The sequence below is a fragment of the Paramacrobiotus metropolitanus genome, unplaced genomic scaffold (genome assembly GCF_019649055.1).
Source record: "Paramacrobiotus metropolitanus isolate TYO unplaced genomic scaffold, Prichtersi_v1.0 Parri_scaffold0000024, whole genome shotgun sequence".
Classification (NCBI taxonomy): Eukaryota; Metazoa; Tardigrada; class Eutardigrada; order Parachela; family Macrobiotidae; genus Paramacrobiotus; species Paramacrobiotus metropolitanus.
The window spans coordinates 1,131,218-1,156,998 of NW_026570244.1; the positions used below are offsets into that span (position 1 = coordinate 1,131,218).

Genomic DNA, 25,781 nt, shown 5'->3' on the forward strand with positions numbered 1-25,781 from the left:
GAAGTACACTAACTAATTTACTCACTTACTGATAATCACACACACACACGCTGGTGCATCTGCTGTGCATACCTCAAGGATGCTCGCAGCCCAGATGCAGCTACCTGTGCAGCCGTGTTGCACGCGTGCAAGTGGTTGTTTACATTCTTTACCGCATGGAGCGGCATTGGCACATTAGCGCAACTGGCTCGTCAGCGATGGTGCTGCATACCATGCGCGTCTCTTATTGATTGAAAACACTTATAGTAATGCTGCGCACTTATAATATACAAATTATTTGTCAACTTATCGAGTAGTTTAATTGCTTAACTGGATTGTGCACGGCTTATATATAATTGTGAAACTTGACATGCGCCCAATGGTTGGAGTACTGTACGGATGGATGGATGGTACTGTACTATATGGATACTACTGTACACTGTACAGTTATATTGGTTTACTTTCACTGCTTGATTCAACAAGTTGTTTACATTCTTTTACACTATGGAGGAGCACTTTAACGCATCTGGCTCGTCAAAGCCTTTCAACGCATAGTAAGTGAAATATAATTACTTTTCAGTGGATATTACTAGCTGCTCTATTCTCAATTTATTTATACATATATAATCATGGAAACTAACAGGTACGATGGAATATTATCTTCTTTATTACTGTACATTATGCCTGTAGTGTGTAATCAATTTTGACAATTATTTGCAGTCTACTGCGTGCATGCTTATGCGTGCGTGCAGATCAACTGGAAAAAGTCCGCCAGGGTCGCTGCAAAATTTTTTCCACTGGAGCCAAAGCCACATTTCTGTTAACGATTACTCCGCTAATTGCAGAATTTATGAATTTCTTGTACACGAAGTAAGTGAAGCAAGTGTTTTTAGTTTATATTACGTTGTAACCCATGCTGTATTTGTCATGTTTACATAGTTTCGGGGCTGCTATAAACAACGAGGGTTTGAGTGGAAAAAGTTGGCCTGAACTTCTCAAAGAATTTTTCCACCTTGTCAACGGTATGGCGTAATTTGCTGATTCCGCAGTTTCCTGATTACAAAAATTATTATTATATGCTTGTATGTTTGCTCAATGCTTTTATAACAAAAAAATACATTTCGTAATAAAATCTAATTATCATAATTAATGAGTAATGTATTGTACAGTATTGCACTGTATATGTAGTATGTACCAGATACTTTTAAGGGTAAACGTTCTTTACATTTCTTAATAAATTTAGCACTAATGCTTTGTAATGCCAGGTAACAGAAATATGCAACGATAGCTTTTTTTGTAATTTTATTTACTGCTGCATTTAGGTTCCTAATAACAGGCGCAATTCGTTTTCAGCAGTATGAAGAGTATCAGCATCTTTTGCACCTAATAAATTAATTTTTCCAGAATGGAAAATCATCGCCGTACAACTTTGAAGCCGGACTCGCATGGCCGGAAATATTTCAGGTTCAAACATGGCATCAGCTTTTGCTCTTATTGAGTTGTATAATTTCTCTAAACTAAGAAATTTCCCAAAATTGAAAGTGGCGACAATGTTAACAATTCTTGGATTCTTTAACGATGCTTTTTGATAGCCGTATTTTTGCAGTTTCCGGTAATAGTGATCCAATAACGCGAGAGCATCACTGATGGACTTTGCACCATTAACTGTGATCTTGCCGTTGCGGTACACTTGGCAGTGCGATTTGTAAGGACGAATGGAACGGAGAAGAAGCCCGGAAAATTTATGTGGTGCATAATGAGAAAGCGGAGCGCGTTCGGATAAGCTGGGTAAGTCAATTGCGCAGCCAAGGTCAGCAGTTGCAACAACGTTAGTTATTTTCGCCATTCAGCCAATTTGCAAATGTCTCCGCTTTTGAAAGCGTTGTTTGTGGTAATGAAGTAAGCTCCTTAAACTTCGGGCACCCAATGTCTTCAAGATTAAACACTTCAGGCAAATAATTTTCCAAAATCTTTTGCTTTTCCAATCCTTTGGCAAAAAACGTCAAACGCGCAGGTCGTTCACCAATAAGCTCCAGCATATCCTGAATCGCCCTGGCGATGTCCAAGTATAAATAATCTCCACGATTATGCCAGACAAGTCCGTGTGAGTGACGCGATTGGCTCCTAAATTCAACGCGGTAACGATTAAAGTGGGATGGAATGGTGAATGTGTAGCACCTGCTAACACTAGTTGGGCAATCACAAAATGCCAGCTGTTTTATAAGCCGTTGGGAGCCAGCGATAAACCAATCAATATCTAAGACAACCCTCCGCTTTGAAGTCTCCATTCTGTTATCGGTACGCTAGCAATAGCTCCGCCCTTTGGAAATGGATTCCTTAAATAGGTATCCGCGCACGACAGCTGATTTGAGATTCCGACTACCCGCTTCAGTCCTTGTTGTGGGGCCAACGACTTCGGGGAAAACGACATATGTGTCAAAATTAATTATGGAGCGCGATAAATTATTTGACCAACCATTTGGACGAATTATTTTGGTGTACGGAGAAATGCAGCCAGCCTACGAAGTACTTCAGCGCAAAGTCCCTTGGATTGAACTGACAAAAAATATTCAACAAATTGTGGAGGATGAAAATTATTTTGATGGTAAACAAAATATTTTGTTGATACTGGATGACGTGGCAAGTGGTTTGGTGAAAAATGAGCATTTGGCTAAACTCTTCACTCAAAAAGTACACCATAAACGGCTTTGTGTATTTCTATTATTCAATAACCTATATAAACAAGGGTCTGCTATGCGAGACGTGCATCTTAATGCACAATATCTTATACTGTTCAAAAATAATCGTGATGTGAACCAAATCAAGATTCTAGAAAGGCAGACTGGTTTAAAACATCTCAGCGGAGCTTACGAGGAAGTCGGCCAGGAACCATTTCAACCTCTCATTTTGGATATGAAACCGGACACACCTGCCTATTTAAGGATTCGTTCAGCAATATTACCGGGAGAGTTGACTAAAATTTACATTAATCCACATACGACAAACTTGCCCAAGAATGTGTGATCAGATTTTAAAAGACTTTGCACCGTTTCTCCTTACCCTGCGATCGCTGAAACCCAAGCAGCGTCGTTTTCTTTTGGAAAATATTTCGAAACGACAACTTCGCTGTTTTGAAGAAATTTGTTTGAATTTGGTAAAGAATTCAGTGCCTCTTACCACCGATCAGCTAAAGGTGTGTCAGCGTTGGCGTCGACCATTAAAGCTGATTGCTCTCAAAAAATATCCTTTACGAAGCAAGAGGGAAATTTTATTACAGCGGGGAGGATTCTTACCTGCGGTTCTACCTGTATTGGCAGCTGTTTTGGGAACTGCCTTACTGAAATGAAACCGGAAGTGCATTATATTGTTCCCGCGAGCGAAATGAAAAGACTTGCAAGTGACACGGTTGGTCGTATTGTAACGGATGTCCAATTACAACAGCAGCCTACTGAAGTTGTGGATATTGTAAAACTGGACGATTTGATGAGAGATATAATTTCACGGAATACGCTAAGCGAATGGGAGAAAGCGGAACTGTTATCAAGAAACTTGGCTCGCTTTTTGGCGCTGAAAGAGTCGGCGTTCGGCCCTGACCAAATGGTTATTCCGCCTCCAGCATCTGTGCCCCCCATTCCAGTACAACTATTAAAGAAGCCGTGGGTACCCCCTAATATGCCTGATCGTATGTTAGATGCTTTCCTCCTATTCCACCTGCACCCCGGCAAAACGCAAGCGTGCAAAGCGAGAAGTATTTGATGAAAACACTTTACAAATCGAAGGTCCCATCGGTTCAAGAACCAAATACCAGTTCAACTGGATGACTATTAATAACAAATGAGTGGTGGTGGATGCGTTCCCTTTTCTTTGTCTTTGGGTGAAGGTATGACATGGAACTGCACATCTAGCTGTTGCGATGGATCAAGCAGTAGCGACGACGAATACGATGGCCAATCTACTGCTACGACAAGCGTATCTGAACCCTCAGCACCCGGGCAGCTTAACAGGGATTCAAAAGTTTCGCAGCCACTTTCCACAAGCACCAAACTATCAACAAACGCGGGAACAGCTGGAGCATCTGGATCCATATACAGTCCACAAATCTCGACGCAAAAGGTTCAAAAGAAACCCCGTAGTTGTCTCAAACCTAGCGGAGCAATATCAAGCCGATCTGGCAGACATGTCAAAATATGCGAAGCAGAACAAAGGATACCGTTGGATATTGTTTGTGATCGACGTCTTCAGCAAGAAAGTGAGCTGTCAACTACTAAAGAATAAAAGCGGTCTAGAAGTAAAACTTGGGTTGGAAAAGGTGTTTGCAGAACTCGGAGCTCCCATTAAATTGCAAACGGACAAAGGTCTTGAATTTTACAATAAGGATGTTAAGAGTTTTTGACAGCCCAAAAGGTTTTTTTGTTCTCTTCTGAAAATAAAGCAATCAAAGCATCCTTAGCTGAAAATGGCATACGCAATCTCAAGAAACGAATATGGAAATTATTTCGACACCGACAGTCTAAAGTGTACTGGGACGTTCTGGGAGATTTGGTAAACAGTTACAACAACGCAATTCATTCTTCGCATAAAGTCACGCCTAATGAGGTTAGCCAGTCCAATTCTCTGCAAATATTCAATCGACTATATGCAGAATTATTATTGGGAAAGCAGAAAAGCCAAAGTACAGCGTAGGTGACACAGTACGAGTAGCCATCGACAAAACACTTTTGAAAAAGGATATGAGTCAACATTTAAGGAGGAAATTTACAAGATACACCAAGTATTACCACAACAGCCCGAGCCCCTCTACGTATTACTGGATGAAGACGGGGACTTAATTCGCGGGAAATATTACGAAGCCGAACTCAGTCGTGTCAGAAATGGCTCATAATAGCTTTTATGTCACGCTTCCATCTGATGCCTGTATGCAACAGTTCCCAAAGAATAATGCAGCTGAATGGACCACAAAGTTAAAGAGCATGATATCGCTACCGGGACAATGGGAAATGGCATTGGTGGAAATACAGTATCCTAATTCAATGTACAATTTACCCAGTCCCCAAACGTTGCACGTTGACCAAATTACTTCTATGGATATCAACGGTGTTTTCGCTATGGAGAGGGACACAATTACGGTACCTGCAGGGATCTATGAGAAAAGTGACATCATTAATTTTATCAACAGTAAAGTACCACGGTTAAAGCCATTTCGCGATTCTACAGCGAAAGAACAGGCGGCTTTCCAACTAGAATTATTTGCAACCGAGCCCAAGCTCAAAGTGAAATTTCCCAGCGTACGTGTTTTTCTGGATTTTCCTCCCTCATCTTTGCATCTATCCCGTATGCTTGGATTTAAAGAACGACGATTTTCTGCTGCACAGTCTGAACAATATGAAAATTTTTAATGGAAAAACGAATTTTGCTTCCGCAGCTACAACACTGTCCGACCAGCAGAAAGCCCTGGCAGAGTTGCAACTGTTGGAGACGTCTATAACAATGACAGCAGATAAGCCCGTAAATATGCACATTGGGAACCAGTCAATTTTTGTCTACTGCAACAAGTGCGACTACAATATTGTGGGCGATGAAACTATGCAGCTTTTGCGCGCTTTCCCCATTAAAGCAAGTGTTCCTCGCTTCGAAATTGTTTCCGAAAGGTTTGAGGATCCACATTATTTACCTGTTTTATACGATCGACTGGACACTATTGATATCAACATTGCAACTGATCTCGGAGAAGCGGCAATTTTTCAGACTGGAAAGTCAATGGTAAAGCTGCATTTCCGCCCCATTCAGTATTACTATCGCTAAAAAATGCCCGTAATCCTCTTTGAGCCGTCACCATCGTTCTATCTGGATTTATTTGCGGGGGCCGCCACGGGCGCTAGTAGCCAGCACGGCTATGGAGCCGTCATGACACGCTATCGCGGGAGTTTAATGCAAAATGGCAGCGGATTTATGCTACCTAATTTCCTGCGCGCAATGTTTAGTAAATTAGCGCATTTTGCTGCCCCGGTTATTAAAGCAGCGGCACCACATGCCAGAGCAGCAATGGAAGCAGCAAAGCCCCACTTACGCGACGCAGCGACAACAGCTTTAAGTGAAACATCCAAGAAGGTAGGAGAGAAAATTTCGGAAGCGTTAACTGCGCAACCTCAACAGCAAGGAGGCATCAAACGGCTCAAGCAGCAGCACAAGAGGACAAAAAAGATAAAGAAACCTTCCTTCCGACTTAAACGGCTTAAACGGATTCCCCCAAGAGAATTTGAGGACGCATTTTAAAATGGCTTTTATTTTGGAAGGAAGCGTGCCAGCTATGCAGGTCGAGTCGGATTTATTCTCCGTTCCGGCCACTCTAGCGGATTTTGTGCGGACAGAAGAAGAACGCATTCTACCAACATCAGGGCAAACAGAAGAAATTAGTTCTGGAGAAATTTCCTTTTACATTCCCCCTTCAACGTCGGCGCTGCTAGTGCTACCGGAAATTACGCTAGAAATGGATATTGCAATCAAAAAGCAAATTGCAGGACTTGGTGCGGCTACGCATATTGAAAACACGGATCTGGTAGCACCAGTGAACTTGATTGCGCATTCTATATTCAGCTCGGTAGAGGTAACAATGGCCAACCGCCTGATAACTAATTCCACCCCATTATATGCCTACCGAGCGTACTTGGAAAATTTGTTGGGGTACACACCGGCTGCCCTAAAAAGCCAGGCAACAAGTGCTGGATTTTATATAGACACTCCCGGGTACCTAGAAGATCATGCCAATAACGCTGGAGAAGTAACGCGAAAAGCTATGTTTGTGACCAACGAGTACGTCCCGTTCAGCGCCAAATTATGTACGGACATTTTTCAGCAGGGAAAAATTTGATCACCGGTGTACCGCTACATGTGCGCCTCATTTTGAATAAGCCGGAATTCTACCTGCGTTCATATGCCAATCTTCCAGTGGATACCTTTAAAGCATACATTCGCAATCCGCGGTTGTACGTCAAACGCTTTGTGCCTAATCCGGCATATTTGTCTGCGCTTACTGCCCAATTATCGACAAAGACTGTGAAATACCCTATTGAGCGAGTGTGTATGCGTGTTAATGATATTGGTATGATTCAGAGCACAGTGCTGGCTAATTTACATATTGGAGCAGTACCCAAATGTGTTTTTGTGGGATTTGTAAAAAGCTCGAGTTTTCACGGGCTGCGCCGAGGTAATCCGTTTAACTTTGAACATTTCAATCTCAACTATATAAGTGTCGAAGTCGACGGACAGTCGTATCCCGCACAAGCCTACCGACCAAATTTCGCCACGGGTGATTATTTGCAATCATATGACGGTCTGTTGGAGACGCTTTGCCGCTTGCACGCACCGGACGGGGCGCTGCCTTTCGACCGTAAAGCATTTGCGGAAGGATTTGCTATTTGGGGATTCGATCTGACACCTTCACGGACAGGCCGGGGACCGATGAGCACCGTGCGCCAAGGAAATCTATCAATCCGCCTGCAGTTCGCCGCCCAATTAACTGAACCAATTATGGCCATTACGATGATGGTGTGGGATAATATTATTGAAGTCAATTCACATCGCCAGCTAATTGCGGATTTTACAGCGTAAAAACCTAACGTAAGTGTTGTAAGACTTAAAAATGCCGTGTTGTTGCCTGCGCGGTAAGCTTCAGGGTCGCCAGCGGGGGTGGGCGCGCCGTCGGCCCCTTTTGACGCTGAAGAGAATCGTGACGGATGTGGTAAACAATGGGCGACCGGAGCGCTTCGCGCTCTCGGTCGCCCGTTGTTTACAGGACAAAAAGGAAAAAAAGAAAAAAAAAATTCAGATTTTATTTTGAATGCAGATCGGCACTAAAATGGACACTGCTGAAATCGACCACGTGCTACGTTCAAGTACCGTGACGAAAGACGCTTTTATTGGTGTATTTGCTGCGGACATGTTACCACCGTCCCTGCCAATGAAGCTGCCATGGGCATGCGTTGTCAATACTGACGAAGCTGCAAAGCCAGGCTCGCATTGGTTGGCGTTCTACCAGGACGTCCCGGGAAAATTGGAATATTTTGACTCTTATGGTCACGAACCGAGATTTTACGGCATCCATATTGAAAGTTTTTGCAAGAACGCCGAGTTAGTTATTTCGCAAGCGCATCGTTTACAAATGGAATGGAGTACCGTGTGCGGACAGTACTGCTGCTTTTTTATTCTAAAACGATGCTCCGGCGAGTCATTTACCTCTCTTATTCATTTGTTCACCAATAGCAAATCGTCGAATGATCGAATGGTTTGTGCTTATATTAATCATTATTTTGATTTGAACACTGTAATTCGTGATCGCTCTATGATAATTCAGTCTGTTTTCCGTCAAATAATGCAATAAAATCTGGCCATCCAAACCCTTACGTATGAGTGTAGGTGTAGTTACTTTGTACCGCAACAAATTGCAGTGCAACAAAATATTACACTACAGCAACATTGCGCTGCCATGTGGATGTTTTGTTTCGAAATATAACAGGACATCGCATTTTGTACTCGTGGTCTTGCCAAAAACATGTGCTTCATAGCAGTTTTTCCTTACTGCATCTATTTCTATTTGGCGAAGCAGAATGGTTTTTCGAATTGTTGTGGACATCAAATGGTATAATCGTAATGAGAAGTCAATTATAACGGAACTGGCAATTAGTTCTGTTGATTTCCATTGTCTATATTACACCCGATTTTTGCTTCCTCCGGATAATTACATTGTTAGCAAGTACGGCATCAGTTCCACGAATGTCGATGAAATATTTGTTAAAGCTTTCTCGGACCTGGAGATTCAGATAAATCGAGCGTTCAGAAACTATCTGCAAAACGTTAAAGACCCCCTAAGCGTTGTTTTCTATGCGAAAGGTTCAGAAAAGTGCGGTATTATCCAGGATTTATTAAAATCTGATTGCATCAACTTGGACTCGTTAGGCTGCCCGCGCTTTTCCGATTTATGCAATGACAGATGCTACAGTCCCAACAAAGCACAGGCTTACTCAAACTGGATGCTGACTCAGTATCTAAAAGTTCCAAAAAATGCTTGCTTTGCCGCATGCCGATCCCCGACACTGGCGTTCGTCATCATCGACGATGGCGCAGTCGAATTTCAAGACCAGATCTAAATTACTATTCGGGTACGTGCTCAAATTTTGATGTTCTTTTTTAAAACATTTCTGACAAGGTTTACGAAATTGCAGATGAACAGGGTAACAGGTGCTGCATCCGTTGTGGAGCTGTATTCATTTCCGGTGAGGACCGCACTGAACAAAAAAGGATCGCGGATATTAACATGCCTGACATTTTTAGCGCATGAATCATTGAGCGATCTGTTTGGAAATTCAGATGACAACAAAAATGCTGTAGCGGAATTTATTCATATATAATCTGAGTATCTTGGGTGCATCTTTGAGACTAGTAAAATCACGTTGCCGGAGCTCGTCTTTACGATGACGCAAGTACCTGATCGTGTACAGGGCAACTCTAACGCCTGTACTAGTAACCCACAGTTTGCTGATACCGCACTTTTCAATCATGATTATGCTCTTCTTGATCATAATTATACTGTACCACGAGCTGATCTGCCAGCTTTGAATATAGCTGACGAAGTCGATCCAGACTTGAATGACATTAAAGATTATTATGTGCTCGAAAATATCGGAGCAAAATATTCCCAGAAATTTTCAGTTTCGTTCGAAACTTACAAATGTACAGTGACGGGGCTGGATAATCTATCGTTCAAGTATGCTGTTAAAACGATAACACTCGTTTTGAAAGATATTCTGGAGAGTGTGATTGCTGCGATTCCAGCGCATAACCTGGTGCGAATCCGCATGTATCAAAATGCTCTGCAGTATCCAATTTGGATGCCACCTATTCGGCGGGACCAAATAACAATTGAACGGTGGATGACGACAATAAGGCGGATTCTAAACTCTAATCAGGCTTTTCTGCTAGACGAATCATTTGAACTGTCAGTCCAGCACACTGATTTGCCATCCGGATCATGCAGAAAAAATGTATCAAAATTGTTGCAGCGGATTTTAGACAACAAAAGATGTATTACCCAGATTCGAAATACGGACTGTTTGTGTATGGCCAGGGCTATAGTTGTGGCACAAGCGCATGCAGATGGCGACAAAGAGCTGTACACAAAGCTTTACCGAACCAAAAAGTTGCAAGACCAGAAGACAAAAGAATTATTGTTGACTGCCAACCTGCCAAACAGAGAATTCAACGTGCAAGATATTCCCCGCTTTGAAGAAGTTTTACCGAATTATCAGTTTATTGTGGTATCTGTGGATCATGGAAATTCTATCGTCTACTGCGGCGCCTACTGCGAAAAGCGAATTATGCTGCTGCATCACGATCAACATTTTGATGTTTTAACATCTTTACCGGCCTATTTTGAGCACCACTATTACTGTTACCGTTGCATGAAAGGCTACGATCAAAGACAGTATCACCGCTGCGAGTTCAAGTGCCACCAGTGTTTGTCTGCAACTTGCAAAATGAATAAGCAAGAAACCATACACTGTCTGGACTGTAACCGCGATTTCTATGGGCAAGATTGTTTTGACAGACACCAAGCTGGGAGCAGCACCATCTGCGCAAATTTTTTCATTTGCCGTGAGTGTAAAACCTTTGTCTCTATGGTAAATCGCCGTATGAAGACCAATTACGATACAATTCATGGTGAGGACAATGACCAGGACCACGATATTGCTGAGGAAATCGAACTAGATGTTGACGATCAGCAACATCGATGTGGTGAGGTTTTTTGTGCGACTTGCTCGTTATTCTATATGCCGGAGAAAAACCATGTGTGTTATATGAAACCCGTGGAATTTACGGATAAAGAAAAGGCCAAGCACCATAACGACAAGCTGGCATACTTTGACCTGGAAACATATCAAGACGAGAGTGGAGAATTTAAAGTCAACCTAGCGGTGATCGCGACAAAAAATGAAAAATTTATTCTTCCAGAAAACGGTAATATTAACGGCGACATTTCACAAGAACTTGGCGATTTCATTTTCAGTGAGCGTTTCCGTGGCTACACATTTATGGCGCACAATTTGAAGGTAGCGAAAGTCAACACGTTAAGTAACTTCTTTATTAAATAAATTGATAATTTATTTTTCAGGGATTTGATGGATACTTCATTTTGAATTATCTCGTGAAAAACGGCGTTATTCCACGTCCGCTTATTTTCAACGGGAGCAAGGTTATGCAGATGGACGTGCCCAAACTCAAAATAAAATTTCGTGACTCTATGAACTATGTACCATCATCGTTAAAAAATTTTGCGAAAGCATTTGGTTTGCAAGAAACCAAAGGAGATTTCCCACACAAACTTAATAAGCCTGAAAACTGGAATAAAATAATTGCTTGGCCCGATCGTCATGACTATGGCTATCAGTCTATGAAAAAGAAAGAACGAAAGCGCTTCATGAAATGGTACCGCAAAGAGCGACGCCGTCACAGGAACAAATTCGACTTTAATGCACACTTTATCAAGTAAGCTAAACCCTTATGCTATTTACAGAATCGAACTTATCCGATTCGTTTTAGGTATTGCTCACAAGATGTCCTCATTTTGCAACAAGCGTGCGAAAAATTTCGAGCGCTTTTCCAACAGGTAACCGATGGATTATGCCCATTTGCGTCTGGACTAACCACACCCGGCATGTGCAATTACTTTTGGAGAGCGCGAATGCTGAAGGAAAACCAAATTGCGTTGATCGGCCCTCCTGGTCAGGGCAAAAAAGTCATCTGTCAAAGGAGAGCGTTGGCTACGCTGGATTGAAATGGAAAATGATGTAAAATTGCAAAAAAGAGCATCGAATCGGTCACTGGACTGTGGATGGTTTTGATCGGGATACAAAAACCGCTTACGAGTTTTTAGGTTAGTCAGCTCGATATAAATGTTATCGATCACATTCAAAACGCAATTCACCTTCAATGTTTTTGTGCAGGATGTATGTGGCACGGCTGCAGCGAATGCACAACAAAAAGCACGCTGCATCCCTTTCTGAAACGGCCAATGGAGGAAGTCAACAAAGCAACTGCCTTACGCCTTGAAGCTATCAAAACTATGGGCTATTCCGTAGTTTCGATCTGGGAACACGACTATGATAGCCGGCTCACTACTGACCTGGAATTTCAGAAAATAATTCAGTTGACCGGTATTGAAGAACCTATGCACCCCCGAGACGCATTTACTGGTGGCAGGACAAACGCTATCAAGTTGTACCACAAGTGCGATCCTGGAGAAAAAATCTATTCGCTCGACGTTATCAGCGAATACCCTTATATTAACAAAATCTACCTTATCCGGTGGGACCGCCTGTTATCATTACTAAAGATTTTCCGCCTGTGGAGAGTATTTTTGGAATAATTAAATGTCGCGTCATTCCTCCACCGTCGTTGTTTTTACCGGTGCTACCTTACAAAACTGATAAACTGACTTTTCCTTTATGCGCTAAATGCGTGACGGAACGCGTAAACGAACCATGTTCTCACGATGATGAGGACAGGGCTCTGGAAGGAACTTGGTGCACTCCAGAAATTCATCGAGCATTAGAAGTTGGCTATCGTATCGATAAAATATACTCGGCTTGGCACTATCCAGAACAAATGCAGTATTTATTCAGAGAATACATTGACCTGTTTTTGAAGCTGAAAACGGAAGCTTCTGGATATCCACCACAGTGTCAAACGGAAGATGAAAAAGACAGATATATTCAAGAATTCCTTGCTAAAGAAAATATTCTACTGGATAAAAAGAATATTGCGAAAAACGACGCATTGAGAGCTCTTTGCAAGCTTATGCTAAATAGTTTTTGGTACACATGTGAACTTATTTAATTTGTGCACGTTCATTATTTTTACGCTCATTGCAGGGGAAAATTTGGTCAACAGGAAGACCGATCCAACACGGATATGGTGGAAAAGAAAGAGGTATTCCATGATTACTTGTTTTCTAACAAGTACGAAGTCGCCGGGTTCGATTTGGTCACCGATGAAGTTATGGCAGTTCAATACCGCTCCAAGAAGGACTACATTGCGACGAGCAAAAAGACCAATGTTGTTATCGCAGCTTTTACGACTGCGTACGCACGGCTACACTTATTAAAATTCATGGAAATGGTTGGAGACCGTTTGTTATACCACGATACAGGTGAACGCGCGAAACAGTATTATCGGCAAATTGCTCATCCACTTCTTTATTTTGCAGACAGCATTTTCTACATCCATAGAGACGATTTGCCCGATCCACCAACGGGAACGTGCTTGGGTGATTTGTCCTCGTCTTTACAGCCTGACGAGTACATTGACGAATTTGTAGCGCTTGGTAAAAGAATAATTATCTAGATAATAATATGCGAGCAACTTAAAATGTTAATTCTTTGTTGTCCCAGGACCAAAAGCTATGCTTACCGGACAAATACTGGATGTGAAACGATAAAAGTCAAGGGATTTACGTTGACACGGCAAGCGAAAAACAGCTAAACCTGGAAAGCCTGAAAGAGATGCTACTGGAAAGCCTGGCACCACCGGACCAGCCAAGCGGAATTACCGTGAATTATCCGTTCAACATAACACGCAATAAGCGCAAGCTGGAAGTTTCGTCGGCGGAAATTAACAAACGATTTAAACTTACTTACTCAAAACGTAGAATTGTTGACTCTGATTTTAACACTCGCCCATGGGGTGATGTTTCGATTGAGTAAATCATCAACTTCCAGTGCGGTGCAATTGTTAATAAAGGTCCTGACACTGTGGCTTGCTCCGAAAAATGCTTCCAGCAGTATTATAAGAATTAACATAACAATAATGCAAGTCCCCACCACGGCTTCGCAAAAGTTTTTTTTACACACAATGCGCGCCATTGTAACAAAAGTCACTTGTTTTTTTTTCTAGATTTTATGCGTTCCGTGGTGCCTTTAATACTTACTTCCTCCCGAAAGACTGTAATTAGTTAACTATTGTATAAAATTTTAACTACATATATATATATATATATATAGTATTATAGTATGCACTATGGACATACACTATACAATTGTGATGACTCATATTCTGGAGTTGGGAGCTGTAGTCATAAAGTCCAACCGGGAATTGCAGTTGGAAAGTGCAGCTCCCAACTCCAGTTTATGACGTAACCGACGCCATTTTATGTTTATACAATATACTGTTTCTTAATGATAATAATATTATTATCATTACGGCACAAGAGCAGACAACCCCGAGGGGACGTCAAGTCTGGTCGAACAAAAACATTTAAGCGCTAATGTAAATACTTAAGACAGATCTGAGTAGAAATTTAAAGGCAGGTACAGAACTTGCATCAAGAATTTTGCGGTTAACAGCAATAATTTATCAAGCAGACGCATTAATCGAAATTCTATAGTCGTCTCTTTAATAACTCTCCCCGCCCGTGCAGCGTCGACTTTTGCCGGTTTTCGTAAGTTGTAGTGCACGGTGTTGTCTTTCACTTTGACCATGTCCAGGAGGTAGTCGGGAAGCGAAAACTGACTCTTGTTTCAGATCTTGTACAGCCACACCGCATTGCTCGGTGGAATATGTGAGGAATATATGTACCCAACTTCCGATACAGTTCCGGAGTAACCGGCATCTTGTAATCAATGATGGTTTTCAGAGCTTTGCGTTGTGGTCCGGCTAGCTTGTCGCGCTCAGTCGAAGACGCTGCAGACCATAGCGGCGACTAAGGTGCGATATGGCAACCGAAGCAGGCGTGTGCTGGCGCGATAAAGACATTGGCGCTGTGACATGCAGAGCCCTTGTTGTGCTCGTTTAATCATGGCAATGCCGAAATTCCCTTTCCGCTGTACCTTTCTGAACTGATCATTCCACTTCAGGTGGATATCGATTTCAACGCCGAGGTACCGTACAAGTTTTGATATGCCAACAAGTTGACAACGGACCAATTGATGACGACTTCTGGATCCGGTTGGATATTGCGGTCCTGAACATACATATGTATACCGCTTGGCATTTCTTTTCGTTTACGAGTATGTGCAGCATATTTTCTTCCATAACCTGGCCGACACGTACCAGTCCATCGTTCACTTTAGCGGCAGCTATGCTTTTTGTCTATACTTCTATAATATATATCAATATATATATATATATATCTTGGAAATTTATATTTATTGGAAAAGCGTGACGTACGCTCTTCGTGGCGTCAGAAAAATTTTATACTCTTTAGTCTCGAGACTGAACAGACACTGATCTGTCGCCCTGTCTGTTCAGCTATTCAGTCTGCAGCGAAGTTCGACAACGAAGCTAATCAACCCAGCATACGCTTCAACAAGTGAATTCTTGTGGCATTTAATCATAAAAATATGCCTGGCTTAAATAACGTTAAAAATAACACAACTATAACGTTAAAAGAAAAGTATACGTAACTGACTAACAGATTTTACACTTCAGTTCTGAATGTAAGGGATATGCTTAGAAAAACGTCATTCCAGTCATGGGTTATAAACTACAAGTACACTATAAAGATGAAATGTAAATTGCCTTCATTCGTGATCAACGAATCCTAAATACCGGAATCATCGATCGGTTCGGATTATCGTTATTCGGTTGCTGTATTCGGCTCCCCTGTCTTGCAGCTGGATGCGAGCATGGAAGTGGCATTGCCGCGGTTTCGTCGCCTCTTGGCTTCGGTGGATGACAAGGCCATCAGTTACCAGAACACCGTCACGGTGCTAACGGACGAAGGAGCTTGGTGGCTGGGCTACATTCAGGACATGGACGGCAGCAGCATCTTCGTGCATTTCGATTCCACCCTGGTCCCGCCCTGCTGGATCCCCGAGCACCGCGTGTGGCCGCAGTTCTTCCTGGATTCCGAGCACTTTTATCGCACAAGACAGCCTGGAGGGCGGGTGTGGGTGGCGCTGCGCGATGAAGACAACGGATCCTTTCGCTTCCGCCCCGCCACCTGGCTTGATTCGGTCTCAGGTGCGTATTCACCAACAAAGAATCCGTTTTTGAAAAATATGCATTAACCTGATCAGACGAAGCACTTTCATAATTCGAGCACGCCATATGAACCAAAAAATATGTCTATACTTAATTCAGAATAGTATGGACTTGTAGAAATTAAGTACCGTTGTACAGATCAAGTACTTATAAAAACCAAGTACTATTAAGAACCATATGGACTTATAAAAAATGTCAGTACTCAGCTTCTGAAGCAGAGAGTCAGTGTGCTTTAATGCGAAGGGACGCTGCTTGTGTTCAGGAAACGTTTTGTATTGGTAAGACACCGGATGAAGTGTATTATGTGCTGACATAATGAGAACTGTGTAATTTTGAGTTTTGCTAATGTTAATGTGAATAACCCAATAAATACTATCGTGCCTATCAAAAAAAAGTAGTGTTGCCCCGACAAAAAATGCAAAATTATTTTCAGAATATAACGACCTTTTCAAAAAACTTGAGTTAAACATCAAAAACAAGCCGTACGATTTGAACCGGCAAATTAAAATCGTTGTCAGAGCATAACCACCTTTACTCTAGATGCTACAATAAGCTTCGTTAAGTCTCTCAGAGCACAGAATTTCCCTGATGCCGTTTCTGGGTGTGATACTTTGAATAATTTCCGAATCCTCAAATCCAATACCGCGCGCGTTTGGTGCCGATGATGTAGTTAATAAACCATTTCTGTGCAAAAAACAGTTAATTAACGCTTCCAGTTGTAAGTTAATAAACGACAGCCGGTCAGCGAATTGATCAATACTCTGCACACCATTTATACGCAAAATTTTTAATTCTAATGAACCCGTAATTAATTAATTTTTTAATTAGACATTTTAACACGTCGTGGCAACTTATAAGTTCTGTTAGAGACTTATGCGCCCTTCGCGCACTTTCTAGTTTACGCTACCAGAATGTGTTTGGGTGAGCAATAAACACCAATTATAATATTATTAATTAGTTATTAAGATTGTACACGTAGCAGTGTCGATGATACCGATTGTGCGACGTTTCACCGCCAGACATTTCCCAACCAGACATTTCATCGAGTAACAATTCACCGCAGTAACGATTCAGATCCCGGAAAATTCGCCGACACAACATTTCAAAACTGTAACATTTCATATCCGCAACGTTTCGAAGCCGCAACTTTTCATGATAGTAACATTTCTCAACCTTCTCTCTGATGCGCACAATCCGGGTACGACAACCTGCCCTTTCCTGAATGGCGTACAGTAGCTCAATGTTTTAGATTTGCTTCGAATTCGGATTTAAGCTGGATGCAGGCCAAGTATTTCAAAACTGCTGCAGTCGGCATCGGCATACATTTTTCGATCTAGATGTGCAGGATTAATTATTTTTGACAATCTTTCAAAACAAATTAGCGGCAAGAGAGAAACCGGAGGCGCAGAGAATGTTGAGGCTTGGCTGAGCGTTTAATGCGCTTTGCTGTGGTTTACCATGAAATGGATTCTATGGAATATCAATTTGGGAAACATCAGTAGAAACCTGTAGGTTTCCGAAACATATTGCCTGGACGTCGAGTAGCGGTATCGAAAATCATGATGCTGTTTCCTCGATTTAACGTTTTTATTAATATCTTAGAATGACGATTGTTAAGTGTCGGTGAAAGATTTTGGTGTAACTAAATAACTTTGATACAACTGATATATAACTACTGTAACATAACTGATATAAGTCGTATAACTGATTTCGATATCTATATAACTAGATAACATTTTATATAACTGAACGACGTACTAATTCAACGCTGAGGCGAAGTACAATAACACTAAATAGATGTATCGCATAATTTTAAAACGATTGTTATGACTGTAAATTTGTAATAATTTACCCATGCCATTTATGCCAACGTAATGGTGTGCCTAAAACTGGTTACATTTGAGTAAAACAGTAACAATAAAAGGTACATCAGTTATGTTATTTTTATTGTGAAAGATGGGATTTGGTAATGGGTTTTAGGGCTTTTAGATATAATTTATAACAATTTTACAGAATATTATGCGTGGGTTGCCGCAGTTGCCAATAACAGGATATTTAGTAAATTTGTCGGTTTTTGAATTGTAGCAATCGAATCTCGTTAAGGAATAGCGGGATAGAGTTGTTCCAGTGTGCGCAATGTACTTCATGCATTGTTACGGGGCGGCAAATGTACGAGTCATGAAATGTTACGGTTGCGATATGTTGCAGTTGCGAAACGTTGCAGTTGCGAAATGTTGTGGCTTTGAAACGTTGTAGTTGTCAAATTTTGCGGATGAGAAATATCGTGGTCATGAAATGGATTCGGTGAAATGTTACGATGTGAAATGTCGCGTTGTGAAATGTCGTGATACCGATGAGACCCGATAGGCGTTAGCAGTAAGTACTTATTAAAGAATAATTATTGAAGTGTACAGTTACGGTATATCGTGGTGAAATGTAAGCATTGTGTGCACGAGTTTGTATGAGAAATATCCAAATTGGCGACTTTGACGCTCGTTATGCTACTCTCGAGTAGCTTTTTCTAAAGCAACATTTATGAATATTTGGGCGTGGATACAAACGTGCAAAAGACACATCATCGTGATATGGACCAGTTATGAGCGCTTATCTTATCTCGTGCGTTACTCAACTTTTGCAGAATTCTCACAATTGACAGGATTTACTAAATTTGCGGTCTGTTCTGATCCGGACTATTGTATACTTTCGGTTTCTTGTTTATTTCCTTTCTGGTAACATCACAACAGTGTTCGGAGTTACTGTGCAGACTACTAGGTTTTCATTCAATAAAACTGTTAGCGTTACACGCATTTTCGTTTATCGGCTATTACAAAATGCACAAAAACGACCCAAAGGATATGCATACCGCATGCATACACACATGAATAAAAGCGCTATCATATTTCATAGAAACAAACTAAAAGAGGGACCATCACAGTGCGTTCAAAGCGGTGTACAGCAATCAGGTAAAGTAAAATATGAAAAACAGTGTATGACCTAGGTACAATGGGTCTTACAGTACATGACCAACCATGAGGTCATGGCCTTTTTTAGGAAGGTCAGTCCGTCCTCGATCTGGAACTGAATCATTTTCTTGGCGATCGCATACGGCAGGTCACGGACATTCGTGTGAACAAAGAGTTTCTCAAAGTGCATTCGCAAAACAAGGTGAGCGCACAGAAATATCAATTTCCTCGCAAGCACCACCATGGAGTCCGCCGGATTCGGAGGTGCGGGTAGGCGGACTGCTTTGTATTCGCCGTATGAGGCTGTGGCAGATGATCGATGCACGCGGCACCTCCTGGAATAGTTTCCTCCGCGCGTCCACCCACGATAACGTGGGCAACGCTGACCTTTTGCGCCACACGCGGCACATTGTCGATCTGTGTTCTTCATCTCGACAGGGGACTGCAATTGGAAACGTTCAGTTATGGAAACAGTAGCTGTACATCATTCAGCAGCAAAAGTGGTAACCTGATAAATAAATGACACTACTATTAGTAAAGGCTTTTTAATCGGATAAAATATCTTTAAAAACTAGGACTGAATACGGGGAGAAAATATCTTCAAAAACTACGACTGAATACGAATGCAGATGTTCGCAGGAATTTTTAATCAGACAAAAAAATGTAATGGTCCTCTTTAGGTTTTGCAGTTCTTATATACCTATCCTGATAGTGTCGGAACATTTTTATGCGATCGTAATCAACTCAATCAGTATACTCATACAGCTATCTACAAACTCAGTCTGGCAAGACAGTACAATAGCGTTCATACGTACAGTAAGAGCAGTATGAGAATGAGATGATACGACGCTGATTAATGAACAAAAATATAGCTGATCTGTATAAAGTTTTTACTCTAATTGTTTTCATAGTCCAATTTCTTCTCTTCAGTTGTGACATAAATATTAAAAAAACTACTCTGTAGATTGCAACTAAATTATACTGTAGTGACGTTCACAGGTTATCGATGTCGAGATGCTTTGGCCGGGCCTATGCTTTTGCTGTCTAGGAGGCGTGTTCCGTTTCAGCCGTCTAAAATGCGGGTCCTGGTTAGTCATTTATTAGAAAAAAATAAACAATAAAAAGGCCCTTTACTTTTTCCAAAACATGAATGTTGCCCACGGAACTCCAATTTTCTTCGCGTAGGATCTGGCGCTGATGTTAGGCGCAGCATAGCCCAACATAAAAGCTCGGATTTCTTCGTCCGTGTACTTCTGCTGTCCGCGAGCCATGTGACAATCAGAGCTCTGACATTATTTAAAATTTCCCCAGCCATAAAAAAACATATCTGATACGCAGTAAATTAGAATCAGACTTTGTTAACAAAATTTAATAATGGACAAATTCAAACTTGTTATTTATTTGATGGTGATTTATCGTGAATTTTTCCCATGCAGCGTTGATGCGGTCAGTGCACATTTTTCCGGTATACTTACTCTGTGGTCTAATTTGTGAACGTCACTACAGTACACATCCTGAAATTATTTTAAAAAGCTGGTTGGAGAATGTAAATTCGCTGCCTAAATTCATCGTATACAATGATCGTCTGGGATTTAAAGCAGTTATTATTTTAAGTGCAGTTATGCTACGGACAGAAGAATATTATTGCCGAATTAGAATTAGAGTTTAAGAACGTTCTTCCTGCTGACCTGCAAACTGAATCGCTCCCATTTACGTATGAAGCAGAACTACCTCTGAATCCTGTTGCTAGGATATTAACTGCGTCTAAAGAATCATTCGACTGTACGACAGAATCCCCGATTGTCGCTGTTCAAACTGTTATAAGCACTGAACCGGAGTCAGGTGAGATTTCCATTTAATATAGTTTCCTTTATAACATTACCTGACCGGATTGCATTTAATTGATCCCTTCGTTATTTTGTGGATCATAGTATGTGTTATTATGTCGTTTCTTTGAACAGACAAAAAGAAGAACGTTTATCGCGTAACTTGCAATCTTCATGATGATAACGGCAAATTCCGAGTTTCCCGTGTCGGCTCATACATACCGCAATATGCCCAATTATACTCGATCCGTTTTCTGTTAATGCAGACACGTGTGTCCGATATTGCTGAGACCAAATGGGGTGAGACTTTCTCATGGTACATACCATTAATCTATCGGTCATTGCTGTGTACAAGTATGTTGTTGTTCATTGCTGAATATTAGTGCTTTTATTTCATTAAGTCGTATAATTGTCGGTCACAGGTCACTCGTACAAATTCTGTAGTATCGGCAACGCGGAGATAAACGAACCAGTATATATAGTGGGAACACTGTATAAAGAGATGCTGTTAAAGCCGAATATCATCCGCACATTGTGCCGCGACCCTGATGTATCGGCGCAACCCGTTGTACCGAGATATGCTAGCGATGACATTCTGATGCTGGAGGATGAATCCCAGAGAATCGCCGTGAGCGGGATTCTAAACAAGCAACAAGTTGTAAGCGGTATTGTAGTGGCGGTGGCCGGTCGGGTGAATGATCGTGGAGAGTTCATTGCAACGGATTATTGTTTCACTGGAATGCCTCCACAGCCTCATTTCACACTTCCAGATGCTAATCGGTACAGTGTATCACCTTGTTATCTTTATAGAAATAAAATAAAAAGCATAATGCTTTTCTTGCAGTTACGTTGCATTCCTTACGCGCAATACGCAATTAACAAATAATTTCAGTCTTTACCATTTCCTGTTATTTTAATGCCGTTGTTTTATTTTTCGCTACATGACTAATTTTTCAAACAAAATTAGACGCGAACACTGAGCCGCCTTAGTGTTAAGGGAAATGTGGGGAAAAAATGAAGAATGTGGATGAAACTCTGGAACAACTCTTAAGTTTAAGTGATGCTATTCTGGCAGTAAACTTTGGATGGCAAAATTTCGTGTATTTTTCTCTCTATAATTATTTCACATAGTAACGGGGCTCATAAACTGTTTTTTCACATTCACAGCGCAATGTAGACGTATATATTATGCCCGGAAGTAAAGATATAGCCAGCTTCATGATGTCACAACAACCCACTGCATCCCAGTATGCTACCGTTGTGTTATGCATCTTCTGGTCTTCATCTGGTTACCAATCCATTTAAGTTCGATGTGGACAGGGTACGGTACATGAATTATGCTTTATTATTCGCGTTTTACGTAGCAGGATTTTGCACACTGCTAAAATATGTTGTTTTCTGACAGAATACTCGGACGTCTGGGCAAAATGTTAACGACATTTACAAGAACTGCCGTGTAAATGATTTGTTGGACATTCTGGAGCAGACCTTACATTGGGCCACATGGCGCCCACGGCACCAGACACTTTAGGTAAAAATTGTTTTTCCACCAATTCCTGTTCGTTGACTCCTAGGTATTTTCCGTCTGTAAAGGATGTTATGGATTTTCCGACTATCTAGGATGGCAATGTGGCCATGTATGATCGTCACTTGTTACCATAATCTCACACAATGAATTATACATCCGGCCCAGATCTATAAAAATATTTAGATCAATATTTAGATATTTAGATCAACGAGCCATACAAAGTAAAGCAACGTGTAACTAACATAAATGCAATTGATTGTTGCCAACATAATTGTTGATTTTCTTATGAAAACATAATAAAATCAACACGCCTTACGCAATTGTCCGATGACGCCACTTGAAGGTGTCTTATCGCTAGCAGATGCCGTGGATAATTGTCCCGGCGCGTTGTCGGCTGTTTTACAGGTTTCAGTTGAAGCTTTCATGGAAACAGGCTGCACTTCCTGCAAATCTGGAACATTAGGGCTTTAACAACTTCACCTGGAGCTATCTTATCGTTAGCAGAGGTGCGTGGCTGCTCCGACCCCTGTTCATCCACATTGCGGGCATTAGTTGCTGCTGTCGGCTCATTACTCTGCAGTTCCGTAGGTCCACCGCCTTCCGCAACAACTGGTTCACCGGCTTCCGCAACAATTGGTCCACCGGCTTTCGCCACAACTGGTCCAGCAACCACTCCATCATTCGGTAATGTCCGCGTTGTCCGATCTTGTACAACCACCACTGGAACAAAGGACCGTTCAGAAGCCGTCGTATCAGGTTCGACTACTTGTGGTGCTTGCTTGTGTTCAATATTTTGGTCGCTGGCGTTGCTGACTGACGAGGCTGGCGCTTTTTATCAAATTAAAGCAATCAGTCATGTTAAATACTGCGCTCATGGTCGTAATATTTTAGTACTAGATATGTAAAACAAATTACAACGCTATTCACCTTTCGTCCATCGGGAATCCCGTTAATGTTGCCGGCGACAATGGCCGCATGCCAGTTGATTGTTAAATCTTTCCACGTTTTTCCGCTCGGAATGGTGACTATACGTTTCAGAACTGTGTGCGTAAGCCGGTGGCCACTCTTGATACCCACTTCAACTGCATGAGATGCGATAGCTCTCAGAAGGTTCAGTAATTCCAACGATTCCGATATGAGACAGTATGCTGCTCGGATTATAAACCGCCAGTCATTTCCAAAAAGCGAAATATTCCCAGTAACGACTTTCATTCAGCTAAAGAGCTTCTTTTTCCGCTCCTGTGTCATTGGTGGATCCAGTCTGACTCCGATTTCATTAACAAACGAATGTCCAAAGTCCTGATCGGGATGTGGTGCCACCGGATTCAGACCCTCCGCCATAATACGCAACGCTTGTTCCCTAGTATAACAGATTAAATAATCCCTGTCGTGTTGGATCTCTTGCTCTTTGATGTTCAAAAGCTTGGCCAAATGAAAGGTCATTTCCTGTTCCGTTAAATTCCGGAAACAATTCATCTGTTAAAATTATAATCACTGAAACATTTGCAGCGACACAAATACTAAAACTATACCGTATTTCCCGCAAATGTTTGCGAAAATTAGCAAATAAACATATCCACCCACTCACCTCAATTATTAACTGTAGAAAAAATTTTACTCCGTCCGGCGCCGTCCGTCAAACTGCCTCCACAACATGCCGCCCTGTTCACTGGCTTTGTTACTAATCATACTTTCGTATTATTGATGATTTCCTTATTATACAGTTTACTAATGTCCTATAAGTGACAAACGCCGTGCCAACAAACAATTCAAGCTGAGAACTATCTTTATGGGTACGCAGCCATTCGTCCAGTTTATCCGCATTGTCAATGTGGTCGGTGCCCGGAATCAGTTGGGCAAAAAGTTTTTCTTTCATGTTGGTTTTGAATATGGACCATGTTGAAAGCGACTTTCGAGTCTTCTCAATAAACACCTGATTCAGCTCGCGTAAACAGGGAGAGTCGGTCTTAATGGTGATCTGGCTTCGTAAATCAACATTTACGGCTTCATCGATAAGTTTGGCCGCTAAACGATCTTCCATTATCTTGAAATAAACGTTATCCGGATCAGTTTCTTTTAGCAGTTTCTTCAGCTGATCGCTACTAATACCGGGTGCCAGGACGCCTTGTGCACGGGACATGATCTGTAAACAAAACGTAAAAAAATCTTAAAGACCAAAACCTTAAAATCAGCACACAAAAAGACGACAAAAAATCCACTAACAAGTGGGTAAGTAAGTGCCGTAGAAAATATGCATGCGTAACAAATTTCATTTGGTGGAAAGTTGCACACAGAATACTCTACTTATTTAATGATTAGCAGTCCTTTGAGTCACTCACCTTCAATTAATTAGACAGGAATCATTTTTATCCGTCGAAACATAGTCGGTGAAACTACAAACCAACACAAACAAGAAAATTTATGACGTTATTCTTAACTGAGACGCAGGAACACTCGAGCAAACCGCATATTCTCAACCCATATGCAGGAAGACTGGAATAAACTTCACAATGACAATGCCGTTTGGCGAAAAGTGCAGCCTAAATCCAAAAACATGTTTTAACGCTACCATCATATATGAGAGTCGAAGATTACAACTAAATTCAAGAGATTTATTAATATTAACATCACGGAAGGATACGAAAACAATACGCATTGGAAGGCAATTGCCCCAGGTAGCCAGCTGTGTTATTATGGTCCAGCTGCTTTTAACCACCAGTTAACCTCACAGCGTAGCCGTTACGTTTGCACAAGGTCCGCCATACTGACCATGGACCAAGAATGGCCAAATTTTTCTCTTGATTGATAATCACGGTGTTCAACAATGTTGGATTTGTTTTTTGGTATCCCGTTACCTATTATTTTTTTCCGCTGATTTAGTAGGTGGCAGTTATCATGTTGTAAAGATAACTGGTAATAATGACACCAAAGAAGAAACCCCGTACTGACAGTCCATCCAGTACCGACAGAAATGCAGCGGCTGGAAGAAAATCGGTGATAACGGTCCACCTCCTGAAGACGACCTCAAGACAGTGAAATTGCTACGAGACTTCAGCCCCCATCCCGCCGATGATTTCGTAACTGTTGAGTCCGTACAGGATAGCGTAACTAGCAGTAAAGGAGCAGATACAAAAGACAACGCGGAAAAAAGGCTGCGGCAAATGCCGCTGAACCATCCATCACGAAGACCACAGGTCACACCGCTGGTCTTGCAGCATCCGTTGCAGGCGCTGCCGATGACGGCAGTCCATTTCTTCCCAACCATACATACCTGAAATATCAACAGCGCGGCTTTATGAAGGCAGTCTTCAACCTCCGCCATGCAACAAACGCCCGCCATCGTGAAGACTGCAAATACCCTACGACAGAGCAGTTTCGTGTCATGATTGAAGAGTTTTAGACGCTGTCAAAACACAAGAGTTGGATGCGAAAAGTAAGAGCCATCAATTCTTT

At 41.6% G+C, this 25,781-nt stretch overlaps 1 protein-coding gene and 1 long non-coding RNA gene across 23 annotated transcripts; one reads left to right on the forward strand and one right to left on the reverse strand.

Moving 5' to 3' along the window:
• Positions 1-166: 166 nt before the first annotated feature.
• Positions 167-25,779, forward strand: LOC129587299 (uncharacterized). Of its 22 annotated transcripts, none has more exons than XR_008690338.1 (12): positions 167-533; positions 700-849; positions 919-1,001; positions 1,384-1,443; positions 1,586-1,767; positions 15,642-15,990; positions 19,063-20,816; positions 20,936-21,580; positions 21,968-22,121; positions 22,206-22,331; positions 22,734-22,834; positions 22,917-23,191. XR_008690338.1 is itself a non-coding variant. In XM_055480978.1 (5 exons), exons 2-5 carry the CDS (start codon positions 12,637-12,639, stop codon positions 13,466-13,468), a joined length of 651 nt encoding a protein of 216 aa, XP_055336953.1. In that variant the 5' UTR covers positions 11,769-11,905; positions 11,976-12,636; the 3' UTR covers positions 13,469-13,483. The 22 variants fall into 22 exon arrangements, 1 of the variants encoding a protein (XP_055336953.1); XR_008690326.1 differs by lacking the exons at positions 15,642-15,990; positions 19,063-20,816; positions 20,936-21,580; ... (2 more) ...; positions 22,734-22,834; positions 22,917-23,191 and adding exons at positions 8,892-11,081; positions 11,144-11,517; positions 11,572-11,905; ... (2 more) ...; positions 13,238-13,354; positions 13,422-14,869; XR_008690329.1 differs by lacking the exons at positions 15,642-15,990; positions 19,063-20,816; positions 20,936-21,580; ... (2 more) ...; positions 22,734-22,834; positions 22,917-23,191 and adding exons at positions 8,892-11,081; positions 11,144-11,517; positions 11,572-11,905; ... (2 more) ...; positions 13,037-13,180; positions 13,238-13,413.
• LOC129587302 (uncharacterized) lies at positions 23,088-24,065 on the reverse strand. The gene is made up of 3 exons (XR_008690348.1): positions 23,917-24,065; positions 23,256-23,804; positions 23,088-23,156 (listed from the first exon to the last, which is right to left on the reverse strand). It is a non-coding gene; the product is annotated as an uncharacterized LOC129587302 (long non-coding RNA).
• Positions 25,780-25,781: the final 2 nt, after the last annotated feature.